Source organism: Linderina pennispora (assembly GCF_002104995.1).
Source record: "Linderina pennispora strain ATCC 12442 chromosome Unknown DL89scaffold_9, whole genome shotgun sequence".
Classification (NCBI taxonomy): Eukaryota; Fungi; Kickxellomycota; class Kickxellomycetes; order Kickxellales; family Kickxellaceae; genus Linderina; species Linderina pennispora.
In genome coordinates, this window is record NW_024468257.1 from 654,656 (window position 1) to 670,372 (window position 15,717).

Here is a 15,717-nt window from a genome sequence, read left to right on the forward strand (position 1 = left end):
TGTGAAGCGGCTTGGTTTAGTGGGTCACCTGCAGCGACTGCTGCTCGACCAGCAGGTGGTACGTGCCCTTGAGCGCAATCAGCTCGTCGTGGGTGCCGCGCTCGACAATCCGGCCGTTCTTGAACACAACAATCATATCGCAGTCCTGGATGGTGCTGAGGCGATGGGCGACCGTCAGCGTGGTGCGCTCCTTGGCCGCCTTGTCCAGCACGCGCTGCACAACCTTCTCGGAGCGCGAGTCCAGAGCGGCAGTGGCCTCATCGAGCAGCAGCAGCTTGGGCTTGCGCACCAAGGCACGCGCAATGGCGACGCGCTGCTTCTGCCCACCGGACAGCCGGCCACCCTTCTGGCCCACGTTGGTGTTGAAGCCGTCAGGCAGGTTCATGACGAAGTTGTAGATATTGGCTTCCCTGGCCGCCTCCTCGATCTCCTGCTGCGTGGCGCCGGGCTTGCCGTAGCGGATGTTCTCAGCGATTGTGTAGTTGAACAGCACCGGCTCCTGGCCAACAATGGCCATGTTGTCGCGCAGGGCCATGATGTTCCAGTCCTTGACGTCCAGGTTCTCGACCTTGACGCTTCCCGAGATGGCATCGTACAGACGCTGAGCCAGCAGAATCGACGTGGACTTGCCAGAGCCAGACGCACCGACCAGAGCGACGCTCTTGCCAGCCATGGCTTCGAACGAGATGCCCTTGAGGATCTTGGTGTCAGGGACGGATCGGATAGCTGAACTTGATGTTCTCGAACTTGACGTTGCCGTCGAACTTCTCCGAGACCGAACCAGCCGGGTCAAGACCGTCGATGTGGGACTTGCGGTCCAGCGTATGGTAAATGCCACGCGAGGCAACAGCGCCCTTTGAGATCATGCTGGACATCTGAGCGAGCATACCAATTGACATGCTGGAAAACATGGTGGCCATCATGGCGTTCATCATGCCCTGGATATCAATCAGGCCCTTGATGATGAACTGGGTGCCGGCAAAGAACACCAGGGCGTTGACGAACATGTTGCAGGCCTGGGCGAAACCAAAGCCAAACGAGCTGATCATGGTCGAGCGCACATTCCCGGCGTGGGGCTCCTCGCTGCTCTTGTTGAAGATGGCAATGAAGGTCTCCTCGCGGCGCAGAGTGGCCACAGTCTTGATGTTGCGGATGGTCTCAGCAGCAGACTGACCCGACTTCTCATAAGCTGCACGCATACGCAGCGCACTGCCCCAGACAGGCACGAGCCTGCAGGAACTGAGCAAAGCCCTGGATGGGCCAGCAACCGATCATGATGAGCGCAATATGCCAGTCGTAGATGAACGCAATGATCAGGGCACAAACGATGGTCGACCCAGTGCTGAAGCATGTGCCAATGAAGCTGCTGACAATCTTGTTGACATCCTCAGCATCAGTAGCAAGGCGTGATGTCAGAGCACCAGTACCGTTATCCTCGTCGTCGAAGAAGCCAGACTCGAATGTCATGTACGAAACAAACAGCTTCGTGGCGCAGTTGCCTGGTCATGTTCTCGCCGGCAATATGATACAGCCCAATGCGACCAAACATGGCGAACATACCGGCAACGGCAAACACGAGGAACAGCTGGGCGTACAGGTCGGTCTTGCGCTTGATCTCAGCGGGATCATTCATGCTGAGCGCAAATAGGGCACGCGAAAATACAAGAGCAAAGCACGGCATCACGGCACCGTCGATAATAGCCAGCAGACTTCCGGGGATTGCAGCACCCATCGCACTACGGTGCGACCAGATCAGACGGAACATCAGACGCATGTCACTCGACTCGTCAACCGACTTGTGCTTGGCGTTGCGGCTTGCATCGAGAGACTGGGCGGTCGACATGCGTTGCATGCTCTGCATGCTCTGGCGGGTAGTGGCCTTCAGATCCAGCGCCTGCTCCTTCAGCTCCTTAGCAATCAATTCATCAAGGTCCTCCTCGCTGTTGTTCTCCTCAATCTTGGCTCGCACAGCCTGGCGCAGCTCCTGCGCCTTGACCATGGCTGCGTACTCGCCGTTGAGCTCAACCAGTTCGTCGTGGGTGCCGTTCTCAGACACAATACCCTCGCGCACAACATAGATCTGGTCGCAGTTGCGGATGGTGGAGAGACGGTGCGCAATCGAGATCGTGGTGCGGTCGGCAGACAGCTTGTCCAGGGCATCCTGCACAAGGCGCTCGGACGCGGTATCCAGGGCTGAGGTAGCCTCGTCGAGAAGCAGGACATCAGGGTTGCGGATAATGGCACGGGCAATGGCAATGCGCTGCTTCTGACCACCCGACAGCAGGGCACCGCCCTCGCCGACCAGAGTTTCGTACTTGTTGGGCAGCATGTCGATGAACTGGTGCGCGTTGGCAGCCTTGCACGCCTCAACGACCTCCTCCTTGGTCGGCGGGTTGCCTTCGGGATCAACTGCGCCCCAGACGATGTTCTGGTAGATCGAGGTCGAAAACAGCACAGGCTCCTGAGTGACAATGCCAATGCGGTGACGCAGCGACCCAATGTTGTAGTCCTTGATGTTGATGCCGTCGATGAGCACGTCGCCCTGGGCCGGGTCATAGAAGCGCTCAATCAGACCGATAGTCGTGGACTTGCCGCAGCCAGACTCGCCAACCAGCGCAACTTTCTGCCCAGGCCGGATCTCGAGGTTAAAGCCCTTCAGGATAGGAACATCGGGGCGGCTCGGATAGCTGAAGTGGATGTTCTTGAAGTCGATCTGGCCGCGCACATGGTCGACCTTCTTGCCGTGCTCGGTGTTGAGTGGGTCGATAGGCGATTCACGGTCAATGATGGCATACACCTTGGCTGCTGAGCCCTGAGCAGTCGAAATAGCCGAGATATTAGGGGCGGCACCGGAGAGCGAGAACCCACCAATAAGCAGCACCAAGATGACATTGAGAACGGTCTGCGCCTCGTACTCGCCAGCACGCACACGCCACGAGCCAAAGTTGAAGCCGACGCAGTACATGACAAAGATGAAGAACTGAATGACACCAATGGAGCCGCCGAGAATGAAGCCGTTCTTCTTGCCAAACTTGTACGCCTCGTTGATCTTCTCATCGTACCGAGCAATCTCACGCTCCTGGCCGTTGAATGCCATCACCGTGCGGATGCCGCTCAGCACCTCGTCGGCGACAGCGCCGGACTCGGCGTTCTGGTCCTGCGCATACGTGACGAGCTGCGAAATCTTGATGCCCAGGTAGCCACCGGCAGCAGCAATGAAGGGAATCACGCAGAGACACACAAGGGTCAGCTTCCAACCCTTGATAAAGGCAATGATGAAGGCAGCAACGAAGGACACGACGTTCATGAACACGAAGCCGAACTTCTCGCCAATACCGTCCTGCACCAGGTTGACGTCGTTGGTGATGCGCGTAGTAAGCTCACCAGTCTTGATGGTGTCGAACCAGCCAATGTCCTGGCGCATGATCGACTCGTAGTACGTCTTGCGGATGCGCAGGCCCTGGTTCTCGGCGGAAACCGACCAGCATGCGTTGACACCGTACGAAAAGAGCCACATAACCAGTCCGAGACCCATGAACCACAGGCAGTACTTGCGCGACTCGTGGTCGAGATGGTGGTTGGCGGCTTCGACACTGCCGTTCATCATCATGGTTGTGTAGTCCAGAATGACGCCCATCAGCTGGCTGAAAATGATGATCATCACGGGCATGATGGCGCCGGCGACGATAGAGAAGAAGGTGCCGAACAGAGTCAGGGTAATGTCCAGCTTGGTCGCGAACCGGAACAGCTGGCGGATCGTGACCGGCTTGGGCTCCAGGATTTCCTTGTTGTACGGCGCGGAGGACTCCTCGTTCGAGTCCTGTTTGGGCTCGTCGAGCTTGTCCAGAGCCTCGTGAAGCTCGTCGTCAATATCCGACTTGCTGCCCTGCGGCGTCAGCGAAGCCGAGTCGCTCGCTGTCGATTGGCCGCGCGAGCGGATGAGAGCTGACGTGGAGCTGACATCCTTTTGAAGCGACATTTTCTATGTCGTAATATAGCAGGGAAGTAAGATATAAAAGGAAAAGAGATACAGGGGAAAGGCGGGAGTCGAAAACTTGCAGAAATATGTTGGAGGATATATAGCAATATCTGCCCGCAACGAGACCTAGCAAGAAGATATAGAGAGAGAGAAAAGGGAAATACGTTTGAAACGAAATTGGTTCTACAGGGATGCAAGTAGTCAAGTTCTCAAGTCTGGCAGCGCAGGAAATATTGGCCTTTATATATACGGCCTGGCAGCAAACAAATGACAGCTAAAATCCTGCGACGCCTCTTGGATCTTTGGTGCCCAAGCCCAAAAACGAAAGGGCGAACAAATCCCGTACAACGGAGTGTGTGGATGAAATTTCGGAGGGCCCGCCTTGTGGACGGGTAACGGCCACAGATCTTTCGTGGACACATGCAGTGGGGTTTCTTCGGCGACTCCCGCTGACGCCCAGTGATACCCAGGCTGGAGAAAAAAACCAGCACGCCTATATCTGGCAGCCAAAAGGGGACAATGTGCTCAAAACATCGAGCCTAAAGACCGGATGGGATTGCCCCAATCATTCCGTCTGCCTCAAACCACTTCCAGGAGCAATCGGCGTTGTGCCTTGCGAAGAGGCAATCAGAACGTTCCCTGATGGAACGACCCCCTCTTTCGCTGCGTGCCCACAGGCTTCGGAAAACAGCCGGGGATTGTGTGTAAGAGTGCAAAAATGCAAATGCCTGAGCGTTGCACATCCCAGCGTCCACACCAGCTTTTTGTCCGGATACGGGAGGCATGCTTTCCCCGTGACAGCTGGGCCACCCACTGCAAGCCGCCTTGTATCAGAATTCGCACATCCAGCATTCTGACTGGCTCGCAAACTCGTCGGGGTTTCCTTTTTCAGCTACTATTTCTCTGGCTAGCGCAAACGCCCAACGCACTTCCCATGGCCCAGGTTTGCCCCGGCGCCAAACAATACCAGCGCAGGTCGGCGCATGGTGTGCATCCGGTGGCTGTTTGGACTAGTCGCTGTAAGTCACAGCCGAGACGCCTCCTTTTTGACTTGTATCTAGCATCTTCTCTGCCTGCATCTCCGACGGGCTCCCAGGCGAGCCCTTCCATCGGCAGGCAATACCTGCTTATCGCTAGCCAAGGTTTTCGTTGGTTCAACTTTGGCCAAGGGTTGTTTTGTACCCCTCACTGCACGACACGCCTTGCAGCATTGGGGTGCGCTGGGACTAGTTGGATTGGTCCGCTTAATCGTCTAAAAAGACTATTTAAAGCAGTAGCTAGTCCGCAACAGGACTACAGCATTTATCTTGTAATCCTGGACTATTTTGGAACCACCATCCAAGCAAAGCGGTTCTACAGAGGCGGAAACGCCGACATTTTTGCGGGAACCTGTCCCTTTGTATCTCGCACCAATCTTGCATAGTTTTCCCGCATCTTCAAGGAACTCCAGCAGCTATTAACCACAACGGCCAGGCCCGCTGCCCATGCTTCCCCGCGTATTGGAGAGATTTATTCAGCTTTCGCAAAACGTCAGCACTGCGACAAATGACATATACAGAGCAAACATGCCGTACGCAGCAACGGCCGCGGTCACTCCGCGCGTGGCCACCTCGCTCACTATCGGCAGCAGCAAATAGATATTCAAAGCAATAATGGCTGCGGCCGCCACCCATCCAAAGCGCCTCCACCACCTGAGCGTCGCAAACTCGGCTCCCATGACGCTTTTGCTCTCTGCCAGCTTTAGCGTCGGGATTAGCGCAAACGGCAGCGCAAGGCTCTGCAGGACATTCAGCCACTCGTCGAACTGGTCCAGATACGAGCTCGCCAGGGTGCCAACGAGCATGGTGGGCACAAGCGACACGGAGCGCGTCACCAGCATGCGCAGCCACGGGCTTATCCTTAGATCCATCATGCCCTCCATCAGGTACTGCCCGGCCATCGTGCCTGTGGCCGTGGAGCTCTGGCCCGACGACAGCAAGCCGATGGCCCACAGCAGCGGGCCGATTGGCCCAAAGGCGCGGCCCAGCAGATCGGCCGCGTCAATGAGACCCGGCAGATGCTCGTCGTCCAGGGCACGCCTGCCTGTGTTGTAGATGTTGGCAAACACGACCAGGATGGTCGCGTTGATTATGAATGAGAAAAGGAGGGCGATGGCCGACTCGATGGTGTTGTAAAAGTTCGCCTCCCGGATGCTCTTGCTGCGCACGCCGCGCGTCCGCTTGATCCGCCGAGTGCCGACCAGCGCCGAGTGCAGAAACAGATTATGCGGCATGATCACCGCGCCTACAATGCCGACGGCCTGCACAGTTGCGTTGCGCGGGATGCCTGGGACCAGAAAGCCCTTGGCGATCTGGCGAATGTCGGGCTTGGCCAAGAACACCTCGAATCCCAAAGCACCCGCACATAACCGCAATCATGGCCACAAACAGAGCCTCGACCTTGCGCACGCCGAATTTCTGGATCCCCAGAATCACATAGCTCAGCACAGCAGCCAGCAGGATCCCTGCCCACACCTGGATCCCAAACAGCAAGTACAGGGCGATAGCCGTGCCAATGGCTTCCTGGATATCCGAGCCGATGATTGCCAGCTCGCACACAAGCCACAGGGGGATCCTGATGCGCTTACCGAACCGCATGCGGCAGTGCTGTGCAAGGTTCTTGCCCGTCACTGTGCCAATGCGCGCTGAAAGCGTCTGAATGTACAGGCCCAGGGCATGGGTAAGGAACAGGAGCCAGATCAGCTTGTACCCAGCTACTGCGCCGCAGTGCAGGTCGCTGCACACATTTCCTGGGTCCACATACGCTATTGACCTAAACAGACGGATACAGGCTGTCATCAGCGTGTGCATGTAGCAGATGAATTGCGCAATAAATTGATTGACGCACGCGATGTCCTCCCAGCGCTTACATTGCGAACCCAGGTCCCGCGAACCTCAACAGCTTGCGGAACGAAAACGTATCCTCGTACAAGCCAATGTCTACGGCCTCGTACTCGCGCTCGCTCTCGCTCTCCTCGGAGTCGCTGCTGTTTGGGCCAACGGTGAACTCGCGCGAGAGTGCTGTGCTATAGCCACCACTTTGTTCGCGTGCACCCAACAACGGCTGTGTCTCCGTGTCTGCGTCCTTAAAAATCTGTGGGGTCGCGACAGTGGCCGGCTCGACGCTTTCTGTGCCGCACACTCTGCTGCCACTGCTATTCAAGCTCTGTGTGGTACTCATTGCAATATGAATGTAGTGTATGAAGAAAGGAATGCGAGACTGCGAAATAAAAAATCGAAAGGAGAACAGAAATAGCACCCTTTGAAAAATGCCCGCAGTGCCTGCACCAGTACTGCGATAAAGGCTGGGTCTGTGGCCAATGAGGGGGTAAATAGACGCGGAGGCAGAGGGGCGGCTTTTTCTTACAGTGACACAGCGTCCTCGAAGCGCTCTACCGGAATGAACTGCGCAACCACCTGTCGCCCGCCAAACCACCGGTGGTTCATGGCCTTGCGCGCCAGCTCCGCCGCTTCCTCGTCGGCAAACTTGAGATAGATATTGCCGCACGACTCGCGATCCACAAACACTCGCTCGACCCGGCCGTACTTTACGCACTCGTCACGCACGTCGTCGCTCAGGTCCTTCGACCCACGTTGGCTCGGTCTCCTCAGCCGGATCAAACATATTTGTCAGCAGCACTGCTACAGACCTGATAGCACTTTCCGTCTCTGCAGGGGTGCCAGGCGCAGTAGAGTCGAGCCGCGGGCACAGTAGCTGGGGAAATTCCGCTTCCAGCAACAAGCTTGCTGACCTCGCTGCGCGCCAGCGTCTCCTCAGCGCTCCAGTTCAGTCTTGGTCGCCATGCGCACGCGCAGGCTCGATCCAACCAGATCAAAGCCATTCATTTTTTCGGCTGCCAGCTGCGCAACTGTCGCCGACGCATACTTGACTGCCTGCTGCCCATTCATTTTCAATGACATCGCCCTTGGCATCGCGTGCCTGCATGACGCGGCAGTGGACCACAGGCCCGAACTGCTCAAAGATCATGCGCAGATCACTCGACTCCATGTTGACCACCAGTCCGTCGACGTGGATCATGCTGTTGATCGGCGTGGTCCGGTTCATCGGCACGCCCGCCGCACTGTACTGCTTCAGCGACGCCTGACGGTTCTTCTCGGCCTCCGACGGCTGCACAATAATCGGCACGCCCAGCAGCCGCTCGTTGCTGAGCTTCAACAGCCTTCATCGCCGATTCGATCGAATAAAACTCGACGTAGGCGACACCGCGTGACCGCCGTGACCCCTTGTCGGACACTATATGCGCATCACGCACACGCCCCGCCTTGGCGAAGAATTCCATCAGGTCGCGCCGCGTCAGGTTTGCCGACAGCTGCATCGCAAACACTGTGCGCAGGTCCCGATCAGCATCGTCCACCGCCGGCGACGGAGATCGCGTTGCATTGGAACTGCGCCGGCGCTCATTCGACCGCGATGGCGACCGTGACTGCCGCCGGCTCGATGGCCGCCTATATTCGCTCCGATCATCGCTATACCGGCTCGACCGACGGTAATACCGGTCATCGTCGTCGTCGCCATATCTGCTGCCGTACCGCCGCTCGCTGCGGTGGATAGTGGCGACGCCGCCGGTACATGTCGTCGTCATCGTCGCCGTAGTATCTGCTTCGGTAGCGTCGACTGCCCGACCGGCTGCGCGACCGGCTGCGCGACCGACTACGCGTGCGGCTACGGCGACGGCTGCTACGCCGATGGCCACGGCTGGAGCGCGACCGCGAATACGCCGGGGATCCTACGGTGCCGGTCCTCGGTCTTGTCTTCGTCTACACGATCTGTTGCAGCGGCAGATGCACTCACTGCAGTCGGGGAGGAGGCATTCAGCTTTGCATTTACCTTTGCATCAACAGCATCTGCTGTGTCTTCATTCGCGCTCGTTAATACCTCTGTTTCCCGCTTGAATGGTGCATCGAGAAGTTCCTCCACGTTGATTTCTTGCGACATTTTCTCTACACGGCAAAGGTTGTAGGTAAAGGTTGTTATTTTCCGTATGCTGGGCTGTTGAAGAGTGAAAAGTGGATGGCTGGAGACGAGCCAGGAAAATTTGTCCTCTTGTGCTCTGAATGCGCAATGCTGGGTGATCGGATCAACAGATCAGTGATGATTGTCCAAACGAATCACATACATTGTAAACACCTGTTGCTGTTCGCTGAATGCTGTGGGGGTTTTGAAGGTGGTATTTAATACTGAAGAAATGAGAGAAAATGAGAAAATACGAGCTGCGTGGGCTATGTCCAATGCAGGTCGTTTGTGCAGCTTATCAGACGCTTGATGTTATCTCCATTGTGTAGGCTGTAGCGGGGCTCTCGTTGGCGCTCGATATGCTCTCACCTGATTCAACCAACATGTCGACGTCAGGGACTGTCGCGGTGGGCACGCAAGCACACCTAGTTTTATTGTTGCAGCAGAAGGGTGGAGGTAAATAAATCACCCATCGGGATGCGGCTGACTCCACGAATCACCCACCCCATGGAACAGCAGTCTGTTCAGGCTGTTGCGATACTCGTCGTATACCGGCTTGTCGATTTCGTCCATAAGATAGTCCACCTCGGCAGGAATACCCGAGACTGTGACCATCCGGAGAGAAGGCAACTTTGTAATGGCGATAACCATCCCTGCACTGCAGCGCACTACCTCTTCAAAGTCAAGCCGTCTCAAGCGAGTGCTAATGACTGGGAGGCCAGCTAACAGAGTACGGATCTCGTCGTCAGAATACTCATAGCTGGCGCCGTTGTCAGATACGACACTGCGGAGTCTGACTCTTGTGAGCCCTGGTAGGCAGACCAAAATCTGGTGGAACTGGCTGAGGGAAAGAGAAAGCCGGCAAAGAACCAGATATTGAAGCCGTGGGTGTGGGTGATTATTCCGGGAACATGGATGAGTGCGAAAGATTGGGCAGGCCAGAAACGACATAGTTCTCGATCATTTTGGCATTAGGCGCTATCAAAAATGGCAGTTGTACCACTTCCATTGCAGCTCTTGCTAGAGCTTCATTGTCGTTGACAATAAATACATGCAGTATGCTCCCCAAAATGCCGAACACACGCAAGGCTAGGGAACAGGCGACCCCGAAGCGATTGAACCAGAGACTCAGTGAGATACATCGTAAGTGATGTCAGTGTTTCACCTCGATCCCCGACTAAAGATCCGATGTCAACCTCACAGAATGTGAGAAGGGAGAGACTAGTTAGAGATGGGAACCGGTTGGTGGCTGATCTTGTAAAGAGTTTTCTGGCGTCACCGCGTGTCTCTATGGATAGTCTGGCAAGTTTTGGGATATTTGTAGCTGAATAGTGGATCCTGGTTGACAGGCATGTCCCACCTATGAGCAGTGTGCGAATGGTCCACAGCAACCCGAAGTACAAGCTCCTCGATAGTGCCCCTATTCGAATGAACAATTGGGTAGTAGTCCTGTACCTCCGTTTGTGTCCGAGATATAAGCGCCGAACCCCGTTGCTGATGCCATCTCGAAGGGTAGTGGACTCATTTAAAAGTTTGTAACAGATAAGTGTTCTCGGTGTAGGGACAATGCTATGCATGAGGCTTCTCCATACATCCTCTGAGCCATTCCACAGCCATGAGCAGACAATGAACGAGACATCATGTGCCTTGGGAAACAGCTGGCAGATGCGCTCAGTAAAAGCCGCGGCTTGTACAGAGTAGTCAGCACGGTCAAAGTCGTTGCTGCTGTAAAAAGAAAGTTTGAGCTCAGACGCATTTGGGAATGCCACTGTGGGAGGGACACCGGTATTTAGCAGGCGGATGGAGGCACCGCTGGCAATGTGATCAAGCGACAGGCAGGAGGTGTGCGGAACGAACTGATAGGCTTTGTCCGGCAGTAGCTGCCATAGAGAGATTTGGGTAGATGAGTTTTGGTTCTGAATCGGCTGCATGGAAGATGGGGTTAAGAAGGGTCTCGGTGTTCTGGTAGAAATATGGCAAAGCGACAACTCTCCATGCGTGGCAAACTTGTGCAATCCGAAAGAAGCGACGCGGTACCGCCGACCACCCTTTTCTGACTCCAGCTTTTCCCACCCATCCTTCAACCGTCTGCCATACTCGATGAAATCGAATATAAGACCAAGTGCGTCTGATGGGACTCGTTGCGCAGCAGAAAGTTGTAGCTCCATAGTTGATGGCACGAAAAATACAAGAGAGAAAGGAGAGCAGCCGCAACGCATCCTTGTGCTGTCAAAAAGCCATGTGGAGAAATGTTTTCAAAACACCGCATTGAAACGTCACGATATCAGGAGATCAAGGATGGATGTTTTCGACTATAAATGACAAGGGGGCACGTATAGCAGTTGTAGCAGTAGACGTTGGAAAGTGACTAAACGTCTTTGTGCCCAGTCTAGGCCACAAAACCCGATATTCAGAACGCAGTATCGAGTAATTTTTGTAACGCGGGATCATACGGCAGAAAAAGGTTTACCAGTATTCCACATAGAATATCAATAGCAAGCCATGGGTTAACAGGGAAAGGGTCTGTAATATGATGTTCACTGTGTTGTGTCTCGGGTACGATACACTTGGGTAGACAGCCTCCTGCAACTGTCTAGAACACGTTTACTTTTCGAGCACCTTTCCACGACGTATATTGAACGTATGAAATATGCTGTATGAAAGAAGGAAGAAGGAATCGCCAGGTGAAAGGGCAGGTGCCCATCTAAGTAGTGGCGCCGGTTGCCCAGAATAGTATGACCGGCCATTGTGGCCTAAAGGTCTTGATCCATGGGTTCCTAAGATCATAAGAATTTGGAACCACACACTGGTATCATATATTTTACACATTGCAGTTCCATGTACTGTGCTAAAGTATGTGTATGGCATGGATCCTGTCTGCAGGCGTTTTATCCAAATGGCAGCTCCGTACACTACATTTTAAAGCTTGTGGAAAATTAATCAAGAAATGAAGTCAGATGGAACCCACCTACATGTTGACCAGTGGTTAATATGCCCTTTACTTGACGGTGGGGCTCAAAAGGGCGATGGTTTTTGGAGCCAAATGCTGTTCTGGGATTGCTAGAGAACTACTCAATCGTGATTCAGACTACTAGAATACTATGGAAAAGCTACACAAAACATACATCCGCCTGTATCCGCGTCAGGGCACAGGCATTGTATTTTGCAGTGCTCACATGTAATAGCCCAATGCAGTATTAGTACGCAGAAGTCCTGCCAAGTGGTTGACCTCTACCCCGACCACGCGTTGGGTCCAGCTGGTTGGTGCACTAACTGGGTGTTGGGATTTGCCTGAAATGGCATGCATGCCTCACGCGCAACCGCTCAAAAAATAGCAAGTCACAAAAACCTCCAGCGTGGCCCGACTTCGGCAAAACAAGGTACCCGACTCCCACGTGACGGTGCATTGTGAAGGACCAAAGCTGGCCTCCGACTGCCCCGCGATTGACACTCACTTCTCCTCCCCAGGTGTTCTCAGCAGCTTTTCTTCTTTTTTGTATTCCTTATGTCATGGCGGACGCAGCCGACAGTACCTCGGTTCTCCTCAACACGTTTATCGAGACGATAGCGCGCATAACCAGCTATGCGCTGACCGACAAGGAGAAAGAGTCGGTGGTGGCTGGGTTCCGGCGGTTCCACCAGCAGCTGGAGCGCCTACACAGCAGCACCGACCTGCGGCGCATGGCCATTGAGTCGAAGAAGCGGCAGCGCGAGGAGGCCGTATGCCTGCATGAGGGCACGACATGCAGGCAGAACGCAGTGCGCGGTTTCCTGAAGGCGTTCCTGGTCGGCTACGTGGTCAAATACGGGCTGGCAGTGGCGCCGCATATTCTAACACTGCGGCTGTTCCGCAATCCCAGGGTTCTCCTGCGCGCGTTCAACCGGGACACGGCCAGCTTTGCCACGTTCCTGTCGGTCCTGATCGGCGCCTACAAGGGCTTTCTGTGCACGCTCAGGCGCTGGCGCGGCGCCCACAGCAGCGACTATACGAATGCACTGGTGGCCGGGATGCTGGCTGGGCTTATCTCGATTAAGCTTGATCGCAGCCGGTCCAGGCGCACAGCAGTGACTTTGTATATGGTCTCGCGGGCGCTCCAGTACGGGTGTATGTGGGTGTTTGACCGGTGGACAAGCAAGCAGCAGAAGCTCAAGGACGACCGTACCCTGCGCCAGTCAGTGCGGCGGTCGTATTCGGCCGGCAGCATGATTGCCGGGGATGTCCAGCATAAGCACCTGAAAGGCCTGCATATGTCGCAGGCGGGCCCCGGGCCCAGCCGAGATAAGCAGAATGTGCGGTGGTCGCCCGACACCGCAGACAACAGCAAGGAGGCGAAGCGCCAGGCCCGCCATGCCGAGACTATCGAGCGGATTGTCGGCTGGATCCGCAAGTACTCGTCCACGGCGCTGATGTCGGCGTCGTGCTGCGTTATCGGCATGTGCATTCTGTTTGAAACCGAAGTCATGCCCCGTGGCTACGTCAAGTTCCTGACGCGTGCCAGCGGGTACGAAAGGTTCTACCCGGACACGGCCAATCTGGCGCTCACGAGCATCAGCCGGACCGTGGGCCAGGCCACACAGCCAGGCAGTCTCCTACACGGCCGGATTCCCGCCGGCATGACCACGCGGGAGTACTTTGCATCAGAAAAGTACGCTGATGTCCTGCTGCCGGCGCTCAGCAGCGAGATCCGGCACGGCTTCGGTGTCTGCGGCATCCTGCACCCGCAGACCGAGAGCTGCACCAGGGGCATGCTGTACATCCTCTTCAACGTCTTCCCGCTGGCCATGCGCGTCTACACGCCGCTCAACCTTGCGGTGCTGCTGCTGTTCAAGCGCCACCGCCTGGCCAAGGACCCGCGTGGGGTGATCCTGAGCCTGATCAAATCCAGCGTGCGCAGCTCGGTGTTCTTGGCTGTGCTCATCGTTGGCATCATCAATTTCTCGTGCGGCATGCGCGCGGTTCTCGGCCGCGAGAGCTACTGGTCGTACATCATCACCGGGTCGGTCGGCGGCCTGGCGGTGCTGCTCGAGGCTCCGTCGCGCCGCATCGAGCTGGCCATGTACTGTTTCCTGCGCGCCCTCGAGTCCGGCTGGGATGTCGGCGTCAAGCGCCGCTGGTGGAAGAATGTGCGGCATGGCGAGGTCGCCCTGTTCTCGGCTGCCACAGGCGTCCTGATGAGCATTTACCAGAACGACCCCTCCACTATCAGCATGACGTACCTGTCGGTTCTGACCAGAATTTTTGGCAGAAATTAGACTTCCTTTCTTCCATTCCTTTATTCATTGTGATAGCTCAGATATCCGCCGAAGCAGGTGTGTGTAGAGCGTTTCAAAGCACGCCAGGTCGTAGCTGGTGCTGGCAAGCAGGTCGATACGTGTCCAGCTGCCATCCACCTCGTTCATTGTTGCTGTGGCCTCGAGGATCGGATCCCTTGGCACATCCTCCGAGCTGCTTGCTTGGAGCTTTGCCTGACGTCGTGCCTTTCGCGACCACGTAACGCGGGTCGCCGAAAGCTCCACTCGCAAATCCCCTACCAGCTGCACACTAATCCCCAGGTCTTTTGCAGTATCCAGAGTCCATTGCATTGCGCTCTGCAAATTTCTCGGTATCGTGAGCTGCCGGAGCGGCGACCGGTCAAACGACCATGCAATGAACTGCCGTGTGGTCTTCCCCAGTGTGATCTTGTGCTCCTTGATCCGAATAACGTCCTTCTCCGACCGTAGTCTTTTGCGGAGCTCCACCAGCGTTGACTTTCTACCGACCATGGTCGTGTACCAGCGGACTCTATTTCTGAAAACAAGGCTTTCGTCGACCAAACCTATGACGAATGCGAGTTCGCCGCCGTCAGTGTAGAACTCGTCATCCTTGCCACTGGTAGACAGTATCGGCGCCTCGCCTTTCATGTTCTCAAGCCTCGCACGCTCTTTCTCGTCGGCGTAGAACGGCGGATTGCACATGCAGAAGGAGAGCGTCTTGTACGGAAAACCTGCTGCATCCAGCGGGATCTTGCGCGTGCGGGTTGTGTTCAGGTATGTTTGGATCCGGGACAGCAGGCAGTTACGCTTAATGTTGTCGTTGGCGACCTCTATCGACTCCTGGTTGATGTCGCTCCCGATGAACTTGCTGTTTTTAATGGCGCGGGCGCCCAGCAATGGGTAAATGCAGGACGCACCAGTGCCAATGTCGAGGCCAACTACCTCCGTATCGCCAAACTCGTCGGTAAACGTGTCTGCAAGCCATTTCACGTAGCCGTACCGGTTGGGAACCGACGGGCATAGGCTGTTTTCCGGTAGCTGGATGTCCAGGTCAAAATGCACTTTTAGCATCGCCTTGTTCAGTGTCCGCACGGCGTCTGGGCTGCCAAAGTCGAGCACGTTGAGCCTGCCTGTGTTGGTGTTCGCTCTTAGGTACTGTTTGAGGTCCGGGTACTGCGTTGAGAGGATCTGATAGTCAACATGCGGTGGCAACATGGTGTCTGACGTGTCTTTGACATGCGCTCGTTTCTTCGGACGTTCTCCATCCGTGTCGTGCGACGTCTCTCGTTTCATTGTCAAATACTGCAAAAAGGAAATTATATATTGGTGTTCAATAATCCAACATATCAATCTGCACCAATGTTCCCTTCAGAACCACATGCCCCTTTGTGGGTGCGAGATTGGCATCCAGGCATACCGCGATATCAACATGCACGGTTTCCATGCCGTGTATGCACTCACCATACCCCCTG

The 15,717-nt window shown here is 55.5% G+C and overlaps 5 protein-coding genes across 5 annotated transcripts; 1 reads left to right on the forward strand and 4 right to left on the reverse strand.

Moving 5' to 3' along the window:
- Nucleotides 1-16: 16 nt before the first annotated feature.
- DL89DRAFT_275273 (uncharacterized protein) lies at nt 17-3,979 on the reverse strand (the record flags this gene model as incomplete). Its single annotated transcript, XM_040889284.1, has 5 exons — nt 17-700; nt 753-1,189; nt 1,221-1,455; nt 1,481-3,881; nt 3,951-3,979. 5 exons carry the CDS (start codon nt 3,977-3,979, stop codon nt 17-19), a joined length of 3,786 nt encoding a protein of 1,261 aa, XP_040742532.1.
- A 1,513-nt stretch (nt 3,980-5,492) lies between these two features.
- DL89DRAFT_293950 (Nramp-domain-containing protein) lies at nt 5,493-9,607 on the reverse strand (the record flags this gene model as incomplete). Its single annotated transcript, XM_040890447.1, has 12 exons — nt 5,493-6,359; nt 6,388-6,754; nt 6,888-7,172; nt 7,385-7,615; nt 7,668-7,732; nt 7,770-7,790; nt 7,828-7,902; nt 7,937-8,188; nt 8,232-8,577; nt 8,609-8,701; nt 8,733-8,796; nt 9,481-9,607. 12 exons carry the CDS (start codon nt 9,605-9,607, stop codon nt 5,493-5,495), a joined length of 2,793 nt encoding a protein of 930 aa, XP_040742533.1.
- Nucleotides 9,608-9,699: 92 nt separating this feature from the next.
- Nucleotides 9,700-11,370, reverse strand: DL89DRAFT_183339 (uncharacterized protein). Its single transcript, XM_040883926.1, has one exon. It carries the CDS (start codon nt 11,209-11,211, stop codon nt 10,021-10,023), a length of 1,191 nt encoding a protein of 396 aa, XP_040742534.1. The 5' UTR covers nt 11,212-11,370; the 3' UTR covers nt 9,700-10,020.
- Nucleotides 11,371-13,606: 2,236 nt separating this feature from the next.
- On the forward strand, nt 13,607-14,245 carry DL89DRAFT_224566 (uncharacterized protein; the record flags this gene model as incomplete). Its single annotated transcript, XM_040884697.1, has 1 exon — nt 13,607-14,245. The coding sequence occupies one exon, from the start codon at nt 13,607-13,609 to the stop codon at nt 14,243-14,245; it is 639 nt and encodes a 212-aa protein (XP_040742535.1).
- DL89DRAFT_268528 (uncharacterized protein) lies at nt 13,898-15,547 on the reverse strand. Its single transcript, XM_040887949.1, has one exon. The coding sequence runs from the start codon at nt 15,536-15,538 to the stop codon at nt 14,270-14,272; it is 1,269 nt and encodes a 422-aa protein (XP_040742536.1). The 5' UTR covers nt 15,539-15,547; the 3' UTR covers nt 13,898-14,269.
- Between the last annotated feature and the right edge of the window lie 170 nt (nt 15,548-15,717).